This window comes from Nannobrachium achirus, assembly GCF_963921795.1.
Source record: "Nannobrachium achirus genome assembly, chromosome: 11".
Classification (NCBI taxonomy): Eukaryota; Metazoa; Chordata; class Actinopteri; order Myctophiformes; family Myctophidae; genus Nannobrachium; species Nannobrachium achirus.
The window spans coordinates 47014261-47039260 of NC_137820.1; the positions used below are offsets into that span (position 1 = coordinate 47014261).

A 25000-nucleotide genomic window follows, 5' to 3' on the forward strand; every position below is an offset into this window, starting at 1 on the left:
TACATGTTTGACACCGAGGACAGCGAAAACGTTACGTCACGTCACCCACCCACACACACACACACACACACACACACACACACACACACACACACACACAAAATCAGTACACCAGGGGTCTTCAACGTTTTCATGATTCATGTCAATTTGTGGGTTTTTTTACCACTTGAACCGTCAACACTTAATATAACCTTGACCTTTCAGTCTGTACTTAGTCTGCTCTTTTTCCCCTCTACACCAAACCTCTTTGCCAAAAACAGCCGATCTACAAGCTCACAACGCCTCGCGCTGCGAGTTTGTAGATCTGCTATTTCTGGCAAAAAGTTCTCAGAACATGATGCTAAGGTTCAAATGGTTAATATAAAAAAGAAGAAAAGGGTTTCTATCACACAACAATTTGGAGGACCCCCTGTAGTAACTCTGAGGACCCCCTAGGGGCCTGTTGAAGACCCTTGCAGTACAGTACAGTACAGTACATAAGTAATAATAGCCTCTCCTCTCCTCTCCTCTCCTCTCCTCTCCAGGAACGAGTATGACCTCATACTGAATGCGGATGCTAACTGCTCCCAGCACACCCAGTGGTTTTATTTTGAGGTCAGCAACATGGTGGCCAACGTTCCATATCGCTTCAACGTCATCAACTGTGAGAAGAGCAACAGTCAGTTCAACTACGGTGAGACCAGGAATGAATACTTAACGCTTTCAGTGCCAGCTTTCACCACTAGAGGGCGCCCAATGGCCATAGAATTCACCATAGAGATACGCTGGTATATGCACAAGCCGTGCGCAGCCATGATGCGCCTGAACACTTTCCTTTGTGCATGTACAGGAACAGGATGAAGTTAGCTATTGGCTACCAAGCATTTTAGAAGCCCTATTTTCGGCGATTTAGCCATGATTAAACCTTGCACACCTCATGGATATGCATGGAACAGAGAAAATGAGCTCTAAAGATCCTGGATTGCATTGGAGTGGATGGTAAATATCGGCGGCGCGACGCTCTCGCGGGACGTGTAAACAGATGACGGCCGGCGGCGCGGCTCGAAAAAAAAAAAAAAAAAAAAAAAAAGCCGAACTAGTTCGGGATAGGCACCCAGGACGTTAATAAGGTCCAAATTATCCCAAACTAATTCGGGATAGGCACTGTATGAGTTAAAGGCATTAACCCATGGGGTCATCTCATTATATGTGGAAATGATGTTTTCTAACATTCACAACACATTGTAAGCTTGTAATTCAGCAAGTCTTCTCTCTGTTGTATGTCTAAGTATTTACAGTAGGGCTTAAAAGTGCTATTCAGAATCAGTGTAATAAAAAGGGAACCAGAAGCCAGTTGCACCTGCTGGATGCACACAACACATCTTCCTATAAGGCTGGACATACAGAATGTGTGATTATGTGAACAAGTCAGACATACTGTACCATACACACCTGCTGCCCCACCTGGAGAGTATACAGTACCATCACAAGAGAGCACAGCTGGGGTGTGAAGGATATGGAGTGTAGAACCTGGTACATATCTCCCAAAATAAACAAGGCCTGCACAAGCTACACAAATAAACACTATCCATAGTGGGAGCCCTGTTAATAAAGATGCATTCTGTAAGTTTCATGGTATGTCCTGCCTGAGATTACACCCCAGATATCCTGCTTGGGAGACCAACATTTGACGCTCCTTCAAGAATCCCTTCTTGACCGTCCAGGGCAGATATTGCGCTCATGACAGTGATTCTTTATCGAATCAATGATTTGGAAATGTGTCCCATCTACAAGCTCCCCCTTTACCGAAAATCCCTTCCAGCGCCTGTTCCCTATACTAACAAGGCATTTGCAATCGGTGTGGGTGTGTGTGCGACAGTGCGCAGAGAACAAAGATTATTTCTTTACAAAGCAGAGGGAGGGAAAGACAGAGGGAGCTATAAGCAAGACAGCAGACAGGGCTGCAAATTAAAGTCATTAACTATAAGAAGAGCGACAATCAGGTCAGCAGAGAGAGAGAGAGAGAGAGAGAGAGAGAGAGAAGGGCATTACAGGTTATGGCTAAAAGCTGACTTAAATGACACATTCATGCTTGTTTGTGGAGGACACGCACACGCACAGGGGTTTCACAGAACGTCCCATGCTCCAGTGAATACTCTAGTTCTTTTCCCCGGGAAATTGGTCTCATCTGAGAGGAGAGCAAACACAAAGGAGTACTGCTGCATGAGTCCTATTAGAATTAACACGTATTCTCCTCTGAAAAATGGTTATCTTCTGACATACTGGGAAATGATCTCACCACATAATCTTTGCTTGTTTTGATGATTTCATCTAGTTTGAGTCCAGTTGGCCCTTGGACCAAATGGACCTCTAAAGGTTCCATTGGTACACTCTCTCTCTCTCGAGTTAAATTAACCCATTCAATCTGGGAAAGCATCAGTGTAGTATTTTAGCTATATATAATAGGCTGGCTGTTCAAAGATAGCAGATATATTGTACAAGCTCATATCGCCTCACTTTGTGTTATGATACAGTATGAGCTTGTAGATCTGCAATATTATTTATTTATTATTTAATTTTTAAGATATTTTTGGAGTTTTTTGGGGGCTAGCGCCTGGACCGCTAGATCTTAGATCTGCTATTTTTGAAAAATCTTTGAATATACTGTATATATTTTTAAAAGATTAACACAAATCTTTGCTTCTGGGGGTCTCTGGAACAAAATATGTTTCTTTGTCAGTGGCCAAATACATATAATTGTGGAGGTCCATGACATGAAAAGTTTGAGAACCATATACGGTAACAACAACAAGTTTTTTCAGAAAACTGTTAGGCTTTTTTTTTTACTCGCCTCAGGCCAACACAACAGGATTTTACAGTGTGTAGGAACAGACAACTGAAACGGAAAGACGGACATGCTTGTCAGATCTCAAATTGAACACTGTGCCACACACCACTTGTGTGGTAGTCTGGTAGACATACAGTACTTCTGTATCGTGCAAAGTCATGAAACTTATTACGGTATATACGCAAACATAATAATATGCCAAAAAATTGCAGATACACAAGCTCACACTGCGTTGCAATGTATTTGTATTTTATTTGCTTGATTTAAAATGGTTTTAGCCCTTAAAGGTTTTCATTGACTGTATTATTGATGTATGTCTCTTCTCTGCGTTATGTGAGAGGACCACAATGGGAAGAAGTTATCGTGTTTTCATACGCAATTGTTGATGTTTTTTTTTTTGTTGTTTTTATTTTCAACGTGACATGCTGTGAGCTTGTAGATTTGTTATTTTAGGCAAAGAGATTTGGTGTAGGATAGGACCCCAGTGAACGAAGTACAAGACAAAGTTGCTGGTTGAATCTCAGACGATATCAAATATCCCATGATAACTTTGCTGCGAGGATGATAGCTGGGAGTGTCTCTACAACACCGGCCAACGTGCCCCTCTGTAAAGCACTGTAGTGTCAAACTGCTCCGGGTTCTCTGTGTTTGGGATGCTGTGTTTGTTCATTTCTTCTGACCGTGTGTGTGTGTGTGTGTGTGTGTGTGTGTGTGTGTGTGTGTGCTTGTGTGTGTGTGTGTGTGTGTGTGTGTGTGTGTGTGTGTGTGTGTGTGTGTGTGTGTGTGTGTGTGTGTGTGTGTGTGTGTGTGTGCATGTGCTTGTGTATTGCAGGCATGCAGCCTGTCTTGTACTCCGTGAGGGAAGCCCTGGAAGGTCGACCTCACTGGAAGAGGAGTGGAACAGAGATCTGTTATTACAGGTACATAATGAAGGCATGGATTAAAGTTCTCAGTCGCCACAACTTTGGACCTTTTGGATTCCATAGAAACCAGCATGTCTTTTACGTAAGAATGTTTTGCTGCGAAAACAGCCTTTCTCTACAAGCTCTCAATGCGTCGCAGATAGGCTGTTCTAGGTTATTATTTTAAGATATAGAGCATTTAACGTGGTCAAAAAAAAATTCATAATCATCTTCCACAAAACCCCTAATGGTCTCGGGTATCTCATAAAAGCAACAGGAGCCTCAATCTGTGATTTCGTCACCTGGTTGGCAGTATGTAGAACAGCAGGAAGGATATTTTACTAATGTTGTGTTGTTTAGGACAGTGGTTCTCAACCTTTTCAGGCCGCGACCCCCAAAATAATCATATTTTAACCTGGGACCGCAGATCTACAAGCACAAGTTATCGCACACGTTTCGACATGTTGTGAGCTTATAGATTTTGCCAGTCTACTTTCGCCAAAAGGATTTGGTGTAGAGGGGGAGAAATGTTTGAGCTCTATGGAGAAACGATGTAAACCTTACTTTTCCTTCGGAATGGGCCTTAAATTAGGGGTGTTAATGTTTTTAATCTGATTTGACTCCTCCTATCGTCTCTCCCAGAAACCACTTCTGTGCAGCGCGGGGCAAGAAAAGACCAACGTTTTACACTTTGACCTTCACTGTGACCTTCAGACACGCTGATGACGTCTGCTACCTGGCCTACCACTATCCTTACACATACTCTGCATTACAGGTACCTGTCTGTCAGTCTGTCTTCAATTATTATCACTGTCTTCAATTCTTATGAAAGTAGAGCAGTGGTTCTCAACCTGTGGGTCGGGACCCACAGTGGGGTCCCCAAATAATTTTGGGGGGTCCCCAGATGATTAACTTAATGTGAAACATTTTTTTCTCTCTCAACAGTGAAACAAACCAGCATAAAGTTTAAGTATAGAGGGTATCTGCACATTTCTAAAGTGACAATTTAAGGACTTTTTAATACCTCTAAAATGACAAACTAAACATTGGCCAAATTGTCAAAATTTTAGAGGCAGAAATTGTGAAAATAGCAGATCTACATGCTCTGTGAGCATGTAGATCTGCTATTTTCACAATAGAACCGTATTAGACAAAATGTAATGCCTCAACTCTTAGTTCTCTTCAGGGTGTGTCTTTGGGGGTCGTGGCCTGAAAAGGTTGAGAACCACTGAAGTAGAGGATCACAGGTAAAGAAAAAGAGGTATCACTTGCTCAGATTGACCCAACAGATATACTGTAGCACTACAGGCTGTCTGTCCGACTTAATAGCCAATTACAATGCTACACTCCCTCCAGCCTATGGGATGTGGCGGTACTGGTCAATGGCAGACATACACAGATTAGATGAACACAGAACATATACATTCATCAATGTGACGATACCCCAACAGAGGTGGAAAAAGTACTCTTATTCTTTACTGAAGTAAAAAGTGTCTTACATGCAATGTAGAAATACTGTTACAAGTAAAAGTCCAGCATTCAAAATGTACCTGAGTAAAAGTACAAAAGTATTGGTATCAAAATGTACTTAACTCTTACTGTGCCAATCCTGAACTAGTTCGGCTTTATTTGGACCTTATCAGGGTGCCGATCCCGAACTAGTTCGGCTTTTAACATTTTTTTTCATCTGTTTACACGGCCCGCGAGAGCGTCGCGCCGCCGATATTTACCATCCACTCCAATGCAATCCAGGATCTTTAGAGCTCATTTTCTCTGTTCCATGCATATCCATGAGGTGTGCAAGGTTTAATCATGGCTAAATCGCCGAAAATAGGGCTTCTAAAATGCTTGGTAGCCAATAGCTAACTTCAAGCTAACTTCATCCTGTCCCTGTTGATGACACAAAGGAAAGTGTTCAGGCGCGTCATGGCTGTGCACGGCTTGTGCATATACAACGCTTGTCTATGAGAGATTCTATGGCCATTGGGCGCCCTCTAGTGGTGAAAAGGTGGCACTGAATGTGTTTAAGTACAACAGGTAAAAGTACTCATTATGCAGAATATCCCATTTCAGGTTTTCAAATGTACTCAAATCTGCATTGTGAGCTTGTAGATAGGAAAGGTATTTAGAGCTGAAGTGGTTAATTTATGTTTTGTAATAATAATCAAAATCTACAAAGTAACTAGTAGGTAAAGTTTTAAAATAAAAGTATTGGAGTAAAAGTACAATGTTTGGATCTGAGATGTAGTGGAGTAGAAGTAAAAGTATTGCAAACTGGAATTACTCAAGTAAAGTACAAATACCTCAAAATTGTACATAAGTACAGTAATTAAGTAAATGTACTTAATTACTTTCCACCACTGTACCCCAACAGCCCCAAATCACAAGAGTCATACTTTCTAAAAACACTCCGTCTGAGTTGTGGTAATCACATGAATAGACCATTTTCACCTGGCGGCCATGTTTGAAATTTGCATTGAAAACTGTAGGGTGGCAACTAGGCTGGCATTTCATTGACTTAATGGCAAGATGGACGCCGTCTGAATATGGTCTATAGCATCCCTATTCTGGGTCGAACATTCCGCGAGAATAGAAGAGCTACAATATGAGCTCACAATGTGTCACAATGTGGCTATTTTCAGCAAAGATTTGGTGTTGGAAAAAAGGACTGAGGTCTCATTCTTGAAACTTTGCTGGCATGGTTCTGTGTTACTCTTCAGTTTCATTTACACACACACACACACACACACACACACACACACACACACACACACACACACACACACACACACACACACACAATGGTGACGACAACATTGTGAAGGGATAGAACGTGCTCTGCGTAAAATACTGCCCTGCGTAAAATAATGCCATGGAAAGAAAGAAAGAATACTTTTCTTTATTAAATTACTTATTTCTACAATAAGCATTTCTTGAACTAAAGTTCACATTTTGTCAGGTCCGGGGCACAAAACTCAATTTTGCTGTGTTATTTTAGAGCTATACTTTTGCTTTTGCTTGCACACAGAAATTGGAGTTTAGAAACAACGTGAGTTACCGAAATATAGGGAGGGGAAAAATGATAGTTGTATATTGTCGTTGTCGGGTGAAAACCTTGTATGTCCAAAACCGTTCGTTTTGCATTTATCACTTTAAAAATGATTTAAACTAGTGAAAACAGCCGATCTACAAGCACACAACGCCTCGCACCGCGAGGTGTTGTGTGCTTGTTGTGTGCTTGTAGATGTAGCTTGTAGATCAGCTACTTTTGTGTGACGGCCTTGTATGATGAAGCAGGGCTTTACTTTGCCAAAGAACGTACACATTTGAAACTTGGAGATACGAGGTTTCCACCCGACCACGACGATATCCTGCAGCCTGGGAATTAAGGGTACATAAGCTTGCTGCAACGGAGGCCACTGAGCACTTATTGAGCTGCTATTGGATGCAAATGTAATAGTTGTGGCTACAATGGGACAAGGCAGCGGACATTAATGTGACTCCCCAGGGCTCTCAAATATATAAAACAGTGCAGTGTAATGTTTATGTATGCAGGGAAATGTAATCATGTGGATCTGGGGGGATCCACATGGGAACGCCGTGGATCTCTGGGTTCATGTGGTCTTTGTTTGTTGATAAGCTTTGTCTGCCAAGCTGGACTGTACATACTGTACAAACAACAGTACACACAGTAGGCTGCACCCCCTTCGTCATGCATGGACAAACACACACACACACACACACACACACACACACACACACACACACACACACACAGCCATGGGGCGGCAGTGGATCAGGGGCTGAGTGGACGCTTGGCAACCGGAAGCAAGTTGCCGAAACCCCCTAATTGCTCCTGATGAGCAGGATTGATTGATTGATTGAAGAATTTATTAGAAGTTTGCAATAGAAAAAAGTACAGTTTCATGACAGTACAAATCACATGTACAAGGTCAATTAAAAGGAGATCCTAGAAAGCCGAGACTTATTTCCACAGGAACCACACTTTAAATATCTCATATAACATTGAAAGACAGCCGGATAGAACATTATTACTTTATCTAGGATAATATCAATTTCAGAGGGTGGGGGCAGCATGGGGGCTTAAGTCTATTTACAAGTCACGGGTAGCAGCCGCCTGAAGGTGATTTTTCATACCGATTTTGGAAGGTTGGTGCCTTGCGTGGTTTCCTCCGCCATCTGCGCATGAATGTGTGTTTGAATGGGTGAATGTAATGCACCATCTCTGTAAAGTGCCTTGGATAAAGGTGCTATATAAATACAACATTTACCATTTACCACTACAGCATATCACATACTCTGATACTGAATAAGTAGTAGAATTGTGTGGTTCCCTGCTGTAGTTAAATTGATCTCTCTCTCCCCTCCAGTCTCATCTAATGGTGCTCCAGCGTTCCGTGGACCCCTCCAAGGTGTTCTTCAGAAGGCAGGTCCTGTGTCAGACCCTGTCTGGGAACCCCTGTCCTCTGCTCACCATCACTGCCTGTCCTGCCACCAGGGGCATGAGAGACCTGCACCAATTCCGTAAGTCTGCCTTACTGTATGTGTGTTCCTGGTCCTTACAAGATTTTTATTTTATTTTAGTTTTATAGTAAAATGTATTTTCTTCCCAGGCACGTGCACACATAGACATCAAAGGGGGCTTCCTGCCCTTTTATCAGTCTGTAAAAAGTGCCCTCTCCAGTCCATGAATGCAGTGTTTAGTGTTTACTATTGTGAAAGAAATGCAAATGCCCTCTTTCCATGCCATACCTGAAGGCAGCGTTGCAAGAATATTGCCTTTTCCAAACTCTCCCGAACTTGAATGCAGCATCGTATGTTAAAAGAACTTTCTGTGTGGAATTTTTTGTAGCTATTTTCGATATTTTCACCAAAAGGCCCTTTTAGAAATGTCAGCCCCTGCCTCTCTAACATTCTCTGCAGGTCCCTGTTTCTTCCCCTATGAAATACTTTGTTGTGCTGCAACGCATTGTGGTCTTGTTGTTCAGCTATTGTTTCAGTGCCGTCCTAAAATGTTGTCCTCAAGTATAGTAATACAAACCGTGTGTGTGTGTGTGTGTGTGTGTGCATGTGCGCACGTGCGTGTGCACAAATGTGGAGTCCATGTGAGCTGTCCACTGTTTATACGTGCTTACGTGTTTGTGTTTGTGTGCCGGATTGGTATTTAATTCAGTTATAGACTGTTATGGACGTCTTAAATCAGTTAGGCATGCAGGGAGGAGACGCTCCCATGAGATATGTTTGTGAAGCATCGCCAGCAATAAAGATGAAAGTGGAAGAGAGAGAGATCCTCTTTATTGAACTTAGGCTTAGAGCTACATTTGTAATGTACATATGTATGTATGACTCAGATCATTAACTTATGTACCAGGCTATGCTCTAACGTGTCTCGACTAGTAACGTCACATATTCATCATCATCATATTTACACTAACGCCAGTGAGCTCTGCTCTAAGGCCATACTTTATATCCATCCCTGTTGCTTTTAGAGACCACATTATACAGTGGCAGTATAGCTACTGTACGGCCGTGTTCCCTAAAAATGCACCTAGAAAAGTTGATTCTTTATTAGTCATAGTTTTTGTTTGTGTGATGACTGAGAACAGATGGACGCATGGACATATGGATGGACGGACGGATGGATGGACCGTCCTCCGTATATTACGGAGGAGACAATCAGTTAATGGGAAATAGTCTGTAAGCCTCCCTGCCAGAGACATATATCTCATACCTTGTTTGTTTTTTGGTACTTAATTGAAACCCAGTGATCCTTGGCAATCAGAAATATGAAGGAATAATTTGTCTAGGAGAAAACCATATGAGATTCACTACGCCGTATCAGCATTAACATAATTAGAGTGTCAGTCTCCTGTGGTGAGTGCCTTGCTTTGCCAACAAACTCCTTTTTAGGGAACTTCTAAATGAAATAAATGGTTTCATTGATAAATACCAAAGTCATACTTTTTCAATTAAACAAAAGTAATTTTTGGTTTAATCTTGACTTTTCCCCCTTTCCAAAAAGCTTATCTAAATACTAGGGCTGGGATGCGATTAAAAATGTTAAACTAATTAATTACAGGCTCTGTGATTAATTCATCGCAGTTAATCACATTTTAATCGCACATCGATATTTGACCTGAGAAGCATTTTTTTTTCAAGTAAAACACATTTTGTTGTACGAGTGAATCAACAAGTGAGTTTTTTAAATCTAAATTTCGCATCCACTGGGCCAAGCAAAGCACTCTGATCGGCTACTTCTCCCTTTGCGTTTGTTGTCTCTTCTTGGTTGGTGCATTGCTATGATCGGTGTGCCCGAAACTGAAGGTTCTGTGGTGCAAAAACTAAGTGCGATTAAAATGTGTTAATTTTCTTTAATCGCGTTAATTTTCTGTAATTAATTAATCTCAATTAATCAGTTAAAGTCCCAGCCTTAATATATACATATATTTTAAAGTTAATAAATACAGTTTCCATTAATCTTTGTTGTTACTCTCCAAAATATCCTTGGTGAGGGGACCCCGCAGCATTCGTTTTGGAGCGGTACTTCCATGGTTTTGTTTAGAATTTTGGGTTTTGAATTCTGATCATACTGTAGATAGATGCTGAAAAGATAGAGCTACCAGAGGTACTGGCAAAGAGACTGCTGAAATAAATGTTACACTGTATGAATTTAAAAGTTTATAAAACTTCTGTAGTACCTCTGTACTTAAATTAGGAACAATGCTTTTGTACCCGATGCAACATTTCTTGTCTTCAATCAGTGAAAAGACCATAAAGACTATAAAACCAACACTGTACTTACTTTTCTTTTTCTATAATTTTCATCCCACGATTTTGTAACCCATTTTCACCCAGTGCCAACTGCCTATGTAATCCTGGGCTCTGCTCTCTCTCTGCCGTGCCTGGGGAGACAACGGACTGACCTCATGCTTCCTTCTAGTCCAAGTTGCTTCTTTTCACCAGACAGTGGGGATTTCCCCGGTTTAGACGTAGCGCGTGGAAGGAACACGTTATTCCAAACAAGTTCCTTTCCCCTCTGTCCCACACTGTACTTACTTAAGTGTATAATTGGAGCCATCATCAAATGCCGGGTCTCTGCTCTGTTATGTAAAGTGTCTTGAGACAAAGCGTGTTGTGATTTGGCACCATCATAAAATTGAAATAAACTGAATTGAAATCAAACCGTCCGGCAGTAACACATTTTGATGGTAGCACTTGGCAACTCATAGAGGAGCAAATGTGTGCAAGTGTGAAGCAGGCTGTTGCAGAATGAATGGCAAGTACAGACTAATCTTGCGTTCCGTTGGGTACATGAATTTTCCAAAATTAACTGGCATCTCTGTTCAAACCAAACATGTTGAATGTGGCTGGTGCACTTACTGTAGCAGCCAAACAGCTTGATATTGTTATGGAAATGAGCATTGGTTTTGGTGCAACAGCCTCATAAAGTAGATTTGTTAAAATGGCAAAAGGCATCATTTTCATAATTCATAATGTGACTTGTATTTCTGAGGCTGGCAGCCTGGTGCAGTGTCTACACCAGTCGTTTTCAACCACGTTTTAGTTCCCAAGGCCCACCAATGGGTAATTCAAAATTCAAGGCATGCCGGTATTAATAGCAAAAATTATTTTCTTTTCTGCGTTTATTGATAGCATTTAGTAAGGAATGACAGTTAACAGGGAGAGTGCCATTACTTTCCCCCAGAATGCAGATGCTGGGGTTTGAGTGGTGAAGGCGGTTGCTATGATATTTTCAACAGTGATCAGGAATCTCAGACTTCTCTCCCTTTACAGTCCAACGTTGGTGTTCGTCTCAATCGCAAAAAAAATCCCCGCCGCAGGCAATTATGGCCGCCATCCACAAGCCCAGACATGTTGCCAGTGTGGATTGTATCGTCTGTGGAGGACGTGGACTCTGTGTCACCCTCTACTGCAGCGCTAATGTCCCCAAAGGGACAGAATTACCCCCGAAACCCTCCTAGTCAGAGCTGCTCAGCAAGCTGCCAAGTGAGACCATGATAGTACCACATATTATCAGTCCCAGACGAGTGTGTGTGTGTGTGTGTGTGTGCGTACTTGTGTAGTAGGTTACAGTAGAATTTGAGAAATAGAAATTGTGTTTATTTTTATTTAATTTAAATGTAAGGCTTACATTTAGGAACGCTTTTGGGTTAGGATAAAAAATATATGTATACTAAAAATGTCATCCTACTGCCAGGTTCCTTAAAAATGCACCTAGACATGTTGATTCTTTATTAGAAGTAAAGTAGCCCTAATAGTTTTTGTTTGTGTGATGATGAACTGAGAACAGATGGACGGACGGACGGACGGACGGACGGACGGACAGATGGATTGACGATGTCCTAAAATGTCCTCACAAGTATATTAATTCTGTGTGTGTGTGTGTGTGTGTGTGTATGTGTGCGTGTGTGTGCAGTTCCTGCAAGAAGAGAAGGGATTAGCAGATAAACCACACGTGCACACATACCCGCACAGACAAACAACTTGAATCCAAGTGCAACAGAGGCCTCGAGCAGTCACAACTAATCAGTTCCAGTTTCCTTCCTCTGTATGCAAATTACTATGCTAATCAGGTCTAATTACAACCAGCCATGTGACATGTCACTGGGTTAGAACACGAGCGAGGCTTTACCCGCCAGAGCGTTGTGGTCACGTGGAAACCTCGTAACTTCAGCTTTAATCATCAAACCACTTGAAGTAGGCAATCCTACATTGTAAAATCACAACGGTGGAAGAAGTATGTAGACTATGTCACTTTTTTTAATGTAATTTTGTCATTTTGACCCAATCTGTATGGTCAAAGGTCATGTCTCACCTATACACAGGTCTGACACGAATTTTGACTTGATGGTCAATATTAAATTTGTCCCAAGAGCATCATGTGTTTTTACATGGCTGACTTGTTGCAAACAGATTACAATTGAACCAAGCACCCCGGACTGATTGATTTGATTCAGGTGTGTTGTCTCCGTCTGTCTATTATTGATAGCAGTCAGGTCATTATTGAAAAATGACAGTTTTGATGAAATCGTTAAAGGTAGGGTAAGTGATATGTTTTGGTTGAAACAAAACTTTCAAACAGTAGTTTAAAGGTTAAACGTTCCCCGCCGCGGCACGGAGTGCAGTGCCGCGCCTCGACCTGACCCGGCGCGCGGTTTTCCCTAACCGGCGCGAAACGTTCGGAATCTCCTTATGCGGGGTTGATTGTTGACATCAGGCTGTTTCTGAGGAAATCGGCGAAAGCTCTGACTCATTGTGACATCACTTCATAAAAGGCTCTGACATCACGTACGCCACATGAGTCAACAAAAAATCTCTGTGAGTGTGTATGTATGTAGGTAATCCGCGTATCTCGAGAACCGTTCGTCCCACGGGCACGCGCGTTCTCCATATATGGGCATAAAATGAATGCCCCCATATGAGAACCGTTCGTCCCACGGGCACGCGCGTTCTCCATATATGGGCATAAAATGAATGCCCCCATATATGGGCATAAAATGGATAAAGGGACACAGACAGACAGATTCAGAGATCTCCATATATGGGCGTGAAATGGACGCAAATAGACAGATATCTCCATATATGGGCATATATGGGCATAAAATGGACCCAGAACTATATGGACGCAAATGGCATATATGGGCATAAAATTTACGCAGAATCACAAAGATCTCCATATACGGGCATAAAGGGACACAGACAGACACACAGACAGACGGATACAGAGATCTCCATAAATGGGCATAAAATGGACGCAAATGGCATATATGGGCATAAAATTTACGCAGAATCACAAAGATCTCCATATACGGGCATAAAGGGACACAGACAGACAGATTCAGAGATCTCCATATATGGGCGTGAAATGGACGCAAATAGACAGATATCTCCATATATGGGCATATATGGGCATAAAATGGACCCAGAACTATATCTGCAGTGATCTCCATATATGGACATAAAATGGACGCTGACAGACAGACAGACAGATAACAGATATCTCCATATATGGGCATAAATGGACACAGGCAAACAGATGGTCAAAACGGGTCCTATGACAACAGGTATAATGGGGTTTGCATTAAAGGGCGGGGCATTCATTCCCTATTTACATTGTTCCGAGTTGGCCAGGTCGCCGACTAGACGCGCTTCTAGTAAATAGAAAATGCAGCAGGGCCGTCGATAGGGGGGGGGGGGGGGGGTAAAGGGTACTGTTTTCCCTCCTCCTGGAAAGGGGAGGCCCTGCCATGGGGGGGCCCCGTTGAACGTGACTCGGGAGCAGTCTAGTTTGTGTAGCCAATCAGGAGAGAGTACCAATTTATCAGCGTCAATTTTATAGTGTTCCAGTTCCAATTCTGTCTGCTCATTTCGTTGTTTCATCATGACTTCCAATGTCACTTATTTAAGCTGTATCGGGTGTTAGTTCTCTCTCCTGACTGAATAAAATAGGTATTTAATCAAGAGCTGGGGGGACAGGGAGACCCCTGTTACACTGATAGATACATTCTTTGTAAATAACAACACCTTCTTATTCCCTTATGAGATACAATAATCGATCACAAAGAAAATAAGACAGGAGAATGAATCAGAGTGAGAATGGAATTTTACTATGGAGAGATAGTATTCAAGACAAAGGTTAACAGTACAGAAATAATGGTTCACAGGTTTGTGCTTTCTCTGACAAATGATGTTTTGACAGGAGTATAAGTATGTTCATTTGGTCAGTCAATGGATGACATTTAAACAGTTCCACGAATGACAAGACAAAGAGTTCAACTAGGTTCCAGGGGGAAGAGATGTCCTTGCTGGTGTCGGCGACTCGGCATGACACCAGATGTCCAAGGCTGAGCCTTATAAACCAAAACAATTCTCATCTAGACAGTAGATAAGGCCTGTTCCACCAGACAGAGACCTGGCCTTGAGAATGCTGTACATGACATTATAGCATGGCACAGTCAGATGGTCAGTTAGTCATCAATATGAATTGATAAAAAGATGATATAAACCATAACAAAATACCTATCAAACACTATACCAATGTGTACTATCAGAATATAAAGCAATTTAACACTTGATATTGTGATATAATCAAACACAAACATCAAGCATATCAGACAGGTTACATTTCCCAAAAGCAAAGCATGTATTCAATTCACTCTGACCGGAAGAAGGGAAAATAGCACTTTATTCTGAGAGTAATCCTTGCTATAGTGCAGGGGTCTTTAACGTTTTCAGGCCAAGGACCCCTTAGTTGAGAAAGAGATGAAGCAGGGACCCCCACAACCTTGTCATAGATTCCATATCGTCATATATATATGTCATTGTTTGACAGCACAGTCATCAGTGTATTTTGGATTCATGTCAATTTGTGTTCTCAGATATTTAACCACTTGAACTGTCAATACTTCTCCCCTCTACACCGAACCTCTTTGCCGAAAATAGCCGATCTACAAGCTCACAATGCCTCGGCGTTGTGAGCTTGTCGATCTGCTATTTTCGGCTAAAGTTCTCAGAATCTGGTTAAGAATCTGTCTAAAAAGGATTTTTCCCCCTTTCTATCACACAAAGATTTGGAGGACCCCCTGTAGTAACTCTGAGGACGCCCTACTATGGGGTCCCGGACCCCCTGTTGAAGACCCCTGCTATAGTGTGTTTGTTCTGTAACGGGGGTTCCCTGTCTCTGCAGCTCTTTAGTAAACATGTCGGAACACCAATTTAATCCAATCAGAGAACACATAGAGGATAAACAAGTGAAATTGGGAGTAATGACATGCACACGAACAAATGAGCAGACAAAATTGGAACTGGAACTCTATCACATTTAAGCTGAAAAAGGGGTAGCTCCCCTGATTGGATGAAATTGGCAGCACACCCTAAAATGTATTTTCTGTTTATTAACACAATTACTGCCTTTTAATCTGAATTTTGCTTGGTGCCGCGCCGTTTCCTCCGTAGGCCGCCGCTATTATTTTGAAGGGTCGGAAGGGGGTTGTTTTTGTGTTTTTGGATTATCACTTGACGGCAACGATTACGTCATCTAGTCACATGACAGTGTGGGTCCAGAAGAGAAACATGGCTGCGCCCAGCCGAGTGAATTTTGTACAGGAATCAGCCCACTCTTTGGCTCAAAATGTCTATTTTTGAATAAATGAAGTCTCTTTATGGGCCTCTCAATGGATTTACTATGGCGGACCTTCACTTCGCGTGCACGCACAACGTGCGTTGTAAACAAATCGCGGACATTACCGATGTGGGCGGGAGCGGAGCGGTGTACTGTAAGTAATACTTTTACAGTAAATACAGTAAGATTGACAGTCCTCACCGTCAACGGCACCATGGTTTTAACCCTTTCAATGACGGTGAGGATTGTCAACGGCAGCAGAACAGTTAAAGAGCTGGAGAGACAATGAGACCCCTGTTATTGAACAAACACTATAGCAAGGATTACTATTATCAGAATAAATAGCCTTTGACCTTTTTTTATGAAAAAACTTTGTTTCAACCAAAACAAAAAAGAAAAGAAAATGACATACTACACCTTTAGCCGACTCCAGCAACACATTCCTTTCAATCCCGTTCATATTTAAAACAATGATAATAATACATCAATGCATGGGCCTCATTTGTCGTACATGGAGTTGGGTCCTTTAATTTTTCCTCTACAAGATGCAAGGTTTTCTCTCCAGCAACGCTGACAGATTACTTAAAGCTTCCTGGATTCCCCTTTGCTCCTATCGTCTCTAATTAAAAAAGCTTCCCATGCAATCACAGCTCGCTCTCTGAACGCTGTTAATTATCAAACATAATCTCATTTAACAGGACAGGCATGGCTTGCAGATAGCTTCTACCGAACTGGGACTCTCTCTCTCTCCCATGTTCTCTTGCTGTCATGCTCTCTCTCTCTCTCTCTCTCTCTCTCTCTCTCTCTCTCTCTCGGACATTTGATTAAAATGACTGCAATGTCAGTTGAGATGCTGGGACAAATGGCGAACATTAGATCATCCAGACTACTGTCTAGAGTGGTGGAGGAGGTTTGTGCCTCCATACCAGCACCGCTGAGGAGGTTTGTGCAGGACTGTACAAACTACGATCAGTGGGTCGAAGGAACTGAATACCGTTTCCCATCCCTGGTTGCTGCTGCTGCTGTGGGCAAGAAGGGGTGGATGTTTTCCTCTCTTTCACAATACCGCAGCTGGGAGAAGTCAGAGACTTGGGGAAGAAGGCGGCATATTACACCTGTGTCAAGGTATCGCACCTACGCTCCTTGGCAGCAATGGGACTGAGTTGGACTGAGTTGTTTGGCCAAGATCATGACCTGAAGGGCCGCTGGCGGTCCCTGTACAAGCCGCCCATTGAAAAAAGGGCTGGCGACCTCCAATGGAGGATTCACCCTTTGTCAGCCTTCTGATTGGTCCCTGACTGACCAACCAGCAGGCTCTTTATGCTGTGTCCCACCCTGGTTCCGCCTTTTTTATTTTGAATTAGCTAAAACATAATTTTTGGAGGAATAAAAACATTAAAAAACATGCCCTATCACTATACTGCCACTAGTGGCGTTTCCATAAAGCCACTTTTTGCGCATTAACGGCTTATTCGCTAAATGTTTTTATGGAAACACTTCAAAATGCAAATAAACTTTCATTATCCGCAAAAAAGGTTATCCGCTTGGAGGAGGAGGATTTTGAGCCTTTATCGAATAAACTAAATGCGCAAAAGTGAATGGAAACGGGTCAGACAATAAATGCGAATAGATTATGACGTTCTAGGTCCATTTCCCCTGCCGCGTTAGCCCACAAAACAAACCGGTTGTTTGTTACACACGGAGTGACACGGACCGTGTCTAAATTCCTCCCGTTTTCACCTCCCGGAGTCAAGCCATCGGTGGCGAACCCTTCCTCATCACACAATGTTGCGTGCCTGAAGTGCCCAATCTACAAGCTCACAGCAGCGCCAGCTCGCATCCACGTCTCCGCGCCGCGTTGTGAGCTTGCAGATCGGCCACCTGACCTTCCAGAGGACGCTGAAACTGGATGAACACTGTGCAGTGACGCGACGGTTTTCCCGGTGAACCGGTAGCTTTATGTATTGAGAGGAACTCTTGCCAATTTCGTAAGAGACTCGTCGCCAATTGTAATATATTTAAAAGTTATTTGGGGCCATGATGATGACTGATAACCCCTTCTTCCCACTACTAGACAGCGACCGAGTCACAGCAGTCAGACGTGCAGACGGTGCAGTGCTCAGGTTCGGTCTGAAAAAAAAAATCAGCCCGATCAACTCTTGCGACCGTCGCTAATTCGAATGACACCCGCAAATGGAAACATGCTAAATTCGCTTTGTCTTAATGCGTATTTCTGATAATTCGCTTCCCTAATTCGAATAAGTTTATGGAAACATGGCTACTGAGAGGCTCCTGTTTACTGAAACCAAGATTAAAATGAGAATTGAATACAATGGTAGTGGATGGAGAGAAAGGACTTTTGTCCCACCAAGACACAGCAACCAATGGGTGCGAAGAGGGGCGGGACAACTGGCGGGACTTGACAAAGGATCCTAGTGTTGGGGAGGGATGTCTGTTTTGAATGACTGAAACATTGGGAAACATTGACCCACCTGATCACTCAGTGTCCTAGGCTGGGCGTGTTATTTCACTTATTGGAACAGTGGTTTCAAGGGGTAGGGGAAGCCTTCTCTCATGAACTGTTTTGGTCCAAAATATTCTCTCCGAAAAAAGCATACATACAATGATTAATTTTATTTCTGGGCAAAGATGGCTATTTGGTTGACTCGGAAAAACAACAGAGGCTCTGGGAAGTGGGAATTAACACAGACCCAGTGCAAGTACTGAAAGGACTGGTGGCAGCTCGCCTTAGGGTGGAGTTTGCCTACCATAAAACAGTGGACAATCTAGAGACTTTCATCTCTTTCTGGGCTCAGGAAGAGGTGCTATGCTCCGTGCAGGAGGGAGAACTATGCTATATAGAACTATACTTTCTTTTTGAAAAAAATTAGTAGTGCTTAAAGGTGTATGTAACTGATGTAATATTTTGTAGTGCAGTGTTTTAATAAAGGTGCTTTTAAAGGTATCTCTCTCTCTCTCTCTCTCTCTCTCTCTCTCTCTCTCTCTCTCTCTGTGTGTCAGCTTTCTATCTAGCTTTTCGTTTTCCTCTTAAGGACTTTATCGCAGTCTCGTCATTCAATCTCGTTCCGTGTCTGTCTACATTATGATTTCCCCCTTTTATGTTCTCTCTTGTCTTTCTCATGGTCATCTTGTCATGGTGTTTCTCTCATGGTTTTGTACTGTTACTCGTTCTCTCTCTCTCGTTCTCTCGTTCTCTCTCTCTCTCTCTCTCTCTCTGCTACCCTTGTTGCTCTATATGTCCCTCTGTCAGTCATGGTCTTTATCTTCATTTATTTCCCTGTCCTTCATCGCCCTTCGTTCCTTTTATTCTGTCTTTACCGCTGGCCTTTTCCCTCCGATCTGGTACCAAAACAAATTTATATCCATTACTGACACCTTGATTAATTGAACGTCACGGTACAATGCAGTGTTTATCACCTGTATCACTCAGTCACGCGCATTAGAATGTGAGCGTGTTGTTTGTTATACGTGACTTGACCCTTTCCTGCAGAGCCATGGTTCTAAGAACCTTCTCTGCACTGCTGGGTGGAATGTCCAACTCTGTCACTTGTCAAGAAATGTTAAAAAGAACATCGCAAGGTCATTTTATTTGTATTGCACATTTCAAACAACAATGGAATTCAATGTGCTTTGCACAGAACAAGCTAAGGAAACAATTATTTAATGACATATAGGATGCATAAAACAAAATAATAAGTAAACATTAACAGATATACAATTATATTGCAGAAGAGAAAGGAAAAAAAAGGAAAGTAACTCTGTCAAAGATCTTCTATTTTGTGTCACTTTTGCATGTTTATTAAAGCTTGCTATTGTTCTTAGAGCTACAGATTTGTTTCTGTGCAATGTTAACATGGAAACATTACGCCTGAATGTATATGTATATATTCCCAGACATGTTTAGATTATTGAACACTCTGCCAGCTTTATGGAAAGGCCCAGTGATTATTTAAGTACAAATGGAAGCAAAATAGGTCCCATTTGTTTCCAACCGTACACTCTTTGGACTAAATGAACAATAAGGACTGTACTGTGTATACTTGGGGAGACACTGTGTACTCCACTAACGTAAGTAGAACATTCACAAATAGATAGCATGTTTTCACAGGGCAATCATGTATTATTGACATGATTGAAAAAGCAGATAATGCCCCCTGATGTAGCATAATGATCTCAGTCACACCAGAAGTGTTGTGTGCTTTGTTGATGTTCCTATTATATAGACATTGTTGTTGACTCTTGGAGACAGCAACAATGAAAATCACAAGATTGCATTGATCATCACAGCAAATAAATGATATAATAACAGGACAGGTTTTAGGCTGCTTTCTGAAAGAAAATAATGGTGGGCAGTGTGGATAGTAGCCTGAAGGTTGCCGGTTCCAGTCCCTGGCCAGCTAACAACAATGTGGCAACATCACAGCAGCTGGAGGGTTGTCAGAGAGAAGATCAGATGCTAGCTCCAGCCTGAGGGCACAATGGCAGACACACAGCATATATGTGTGTGTGTGTGTGTGTGTGTGTGTGTGTGTGTGTGTGTGTGTGTGTGTGTGTGTGTGTGTGTGTGTGTGTGTGTGTGTGTGTGTGTGTGTGTGTGTGTGTGTGTGTGTGTGTGTGTGTGTGTGTGTGTGTGTGCAGACCTTAGAGATGCACTCATTGTCATCCTGTTTAAAAAGGGGGACAAGGCAGATTGTGGAAACTACAGGGGCATCTCACTCCTGTCCACAACTGGGAAGATCTTTGCCCGCATTCTGTTCAAGAGGTTTCATCCAACATCTGAAGAAATCCTCCCTGAATCCCAAAGTGGTTTCCGCCCTGCCCGTGGTACAACTGACATGATCTTCACAGCTCGACAGTTACAAGAAAAATGCAAGCAGCAAAAACAACCACTATACATGGCATTCATTGACTTAACAAAGGCTTTTGACTCTGTGAACCGCGAGGCCCTCTGGAAAATCCTGTCAAAATGTGGATGTCCAAAAAAGTACATCAGGATCCTCCGGCTCCTACATGACAACATGTCAGCAACAGTCCTCTGCAGTGGCAGTGAGACTGAGCCTTTCAAGGTGGAAACTGGTGTCAAACAAGGATGCATTATTGCCCCCAACCTGTTTGCAGTCTTCATTGCAGCCATTCTCCACCTTGTTGGTCACAGCCTACCTCCGGGAGTCCAGATCATCTACAGAACAGATGGCAGGCTGTTTAACCTCAATCGTTTCAAAGCCAAATCCAAGATCTCTCGCACATCCATCGTGGAACTGCAATATGCAGATGACAATGCCATTGTAGCCCACACAGAGACAGATCTTCAGAGCATACTTGATGCTTTTTCCAGAGCATACAAAACACAAAACACCAGCTCATGTTGTGCGAATGCCTGACACACGCCTTCCTAAACAGCTCCTCTACTCTGAGCTAGCAACTGGTCAGAGAGCTCCTGGAGGTCAGAAAAAGCGTTTTAAGGACAATGTCAGGATAAAACTCAAACAATTCCGCATAAACAGCACAAGCTGGGAAGCCCTTGCTCAGGACAGAGCCGCATGGAGGAAAAGTCTGTACGATGGTGCTACATTCCAGGAGCACAATCTCCGCCGGGCTGCCACAGTCAAGCGACAGCAGAGAAAGGAGAGGGTAGCCGCCACCAAAGAGGCTGTTCCACATCCCACCCCCAGCACCTCACACCAATGTCCACACTGCACCAAAGTGTGTGGTTCCAGAATTGGACTATTCAGCCATCTGAGGACCCACAAGAAGGACCCCCCAGGAGGACCATCCTACTCGACTTCGAGTGATCGCCGATGATGATGGTGTGTGTGTGTGTGTGTGCGTGCGTGCGTGCGTGCGTGCGTGGTATGGGTTCATTACAAGAGATCACAATCAGAATCAACTGTATGTCACATCACAGGCTTACAGGTGTAAACTAGAAAGATGCAATTCTGGGAAATTGCGAGTGTGGTTTCCTATTTATGGTCTGGATAGCCAGAATGTCATGTGAAGCGCTTGACCAATCCTCTATAAAGGCAATCTGGCTAGCCATCGTCAAAGAAAAGGTTGATCCTTTTCACTTGTTGTAACTCGAGCTCAGTTAGGCTGTTCTTGAGAGACTACTATAAAGGTGACGTCACCGAGAATGCTGCTTCCTCATTGGCTAAAAGTATATCTAGAAAGAAAGAAATTAAGTAGCACTAGTTGCGACCGTAAGGTCGCAGTTACTATCAAAACCTCCACCGGCTGTCAGTCAGTCAGTCAGTCAGTCAGTCTGTCACGTCACGTCATGTCACGTCACACTTTTGCCCTACCCATATCTCCGCCACCGTTGTCCCTATCCATGCCAAACTTTGATGTGACGTGACTGACAGACAGCCGGTGGAGGTTTTGATACTAGTTGAAAATACTACTATATACTATTGTAGTTAAAAATCCAATCATATAGAATATAATGATATATGCATAAAACATGTGTAGTAGTATGTACAGTAAATGATGTTTAGAACATTAGCATCAGGTGTGTACATGTTCTTTTAGAATATTAGTATCATATGCTATACGGTATCATGCACACGGTGCAGTTCACAAGGCCGGTTCATGCCGCAAAGAAAGGTAAAACTGTACTGTAGTTTCTTTACATTTGCATAAGGAAGTATGGATGTAATCTACCTGGGGGAAGGTAGGTAATCCAGCATTTAAGCCTGGAGTCTAGACTGACATAAGGATAGTATTCCAGTGTGGCAGGCCAGCCCACCGACAGGTGTGTGTGCAAGCCTTGTTCAACTGTCTGGTGGTAGCCGGAAAACCTTTCAGAAATCAAATATGGTTGTTGTCTCACCATAGTCTCTCCCCCCCTCCCTTCCTCCTTTTCTCTCAGCTTGTCCTACCCTGACAGAGAGAGGTTAAGGGCCTCGCAGAAATGGAAGTGACTCACATGGCTGACGTACATTACAACACCTCTATAGCGGCTGAATATATAATGTGGCAGTGGAGCTTGGCTCTCAGGGCCTATAGAATGCACGATGATCCTCGTGTCTCATTTGATGATACGCACAGTACAGAGGCGTCAATTGGGTATGGCAGCTGCCATACCTTGGCTACAGGGAAAAAAATTAAATGTACTTCTTAAGATAAATTCCTCATGCCTGTTGCTAAGGTATGGCAACCTGACTGGTGTCAGTCATGTTGCCATACCTTAGCTTTTGCTGAACTGACGCCACTGGTACAGTAATTATTTTCATCTTTCTGGCAGTGCCACCGTCTCCACAGCAGTGGTGGAAAAAGTACTCACATATTTTACTCAAGTAAAAGTATCAATACTGCAATATAGAAATACTCTAATGCCTCATTCACATACAGAAAAGCCAAGCTAATGGTTTGCTTGGTAATTCAATGTATTCACTATGCAAACCAGCTTTTAAAATTTCCAAGCTGGAAAAAAAGCTTGGATTTTTTTAAAGCTGGTTTGCATTGAGAATACATTGAATTACCAAGCAAACCATTAGCTTGGCTTCTCTCAATGTGAATGCAGCATAAGGCTGCGGTCACACCAAAGCACCTATGAGAGTGGATAAAGAAAAAGTGTGGATTCCCCCACCAATGTATTTCAATGGGAATGGAGCGGTTTAATGCCAGTAGAGGATTTCTGCAAAAAAAAAAAAAAACATTCTCATTGAAATGCATTGGTGGAATGGGGAATCCAGTACTTTGGTGTGGATGCAGCCTTACAAGTAAAAGTCCGTAATTCAAAATGTACTTGAGTAAAAGTACAAAAGTGTAAATTAAAATGTACTTAAAGTTCTAAATTCTTTAAAATAGCAGAGCTACAAGCTCACAGCACATTACGATGCAATCGGTCACTTGTTGATCGGCTATATCCAAAATAGCTTAGGTATAAAGGGTTAAAGTGGTTAATATTATTTAACATTATAATTTATATCTGCAAAGTAACTAGTAATTAAAGTTTTCAAATAAATGTAGTGGAGTAAAAGTACAATATTTGGATCCGAGATGTAGTGGAGTAGAAGTAGAATTTGGAAATACTCAATTAAAGTACAAATACCTCACAATTTTACTGAACTACTTTACTTAAGTAAATGTACTTACTTACTTTACACCTCTGCTCCACAGTCTTTCTCCAACCGTCTTATATAAGACTACGTTATTCGCTTTGGATTAAAAGCGTCTGCTAAATGCCTAAACTGTAAACTGTTATTGAGAGCATCTGCTTTCTCTACCTTCCAACTGCAAGTAACTACCATATGCCGCTCACTGGTGGCTTGTATGAGCCCAGGAGAATGACAGGAATTGATTCACCACATTGCCACGGCGGTAGGGAAGGCCTTCGCGTCGTTCATAGTCAAGTCACGACTATTTTGTGCAAATGGATATCATATCAGTGTGACATCCAATACATTATCCGCAAGTAATGTCCCAAAACCTCCCTATCAACCAATAGTAATGAGCCTCAACACCTCCATAAACCAATAGCTAATAATGGACCTCGACGACTTGGTAAGCCAATCGTAATGGACCTCGACGGGCCACGGGCCAGTAGTAATGGACCCTGACAGGTAATCATCTAATGGTAATGTAGGATGACCATGCTGTCTGACCAATGAGCTGTGGGAGACGGTGAAATGCACAGCATCACTTGCCTTAAGTAATGTCTGAGGAGGCATAAAAGGGATGGTTAAAAGGGCCGATCCAGCGATATTAAACCCTCCCCTTTTTTGTCTATAGACGTGCATCATGTATCACAGACCAACCCTGATTAGCTTGACCACTCGAACCCCATGCATTGTTGAGCGGAGTCCCTCAGGGCTCTATAATAGTGTATTTTTCTGCCTTCGCTTTACATTAAATATCTTTGCTGACAATAGCAGATCCCCTGGATAAAAGGCAGAACATATAGTGAAAATAGACAAACGTTGGCCAGGAATCTGGAGTCATTCGTCATACAGTACATGAAATGACTCACAGGCTGGTCAAATGAAAAATCAACAAGTAGGGTATTAAAAAAGGATCCAGATAAGAGGTTTCTGCCCAACAGCAACTGGAGAAATTGGTCATAGATGACTCACAGGCAGGTCAAATGGA

The 25000-nt window shown here is 42.5% G+C and overlaps 1 protein-coding gene across 1 annotated transcript in view; it reads left to right on the forward strand.

Annotated features, from left to right (window-relative positions):
• The window catches only part of agbl1 (AGBL carboxypeptidase 1), a gene marked incomplete at both ends in the record, with an annotated part of 227131 nt that overhangs the window by 129025 nt on the left and 73106 nt on the right, over positions 1–25000 (forward strand). The window contains 4 exons of the mRNA XM_080737125.1: positions 525–673; positions 3660–3747; positions 4372–4504; positions 8121–8274. Of these exons, the coding sequence (XP_080593251.1) occupies positions 525–673; positions 3660–3747; positions 4372–4504; positions 8121–8274 (524 nt within the window). The remainder of the gene's footprint in view (positions 1–524; positions 674–3659; positions 3748–4371; positions 4505–8120; positions 8275–25000) is intronic.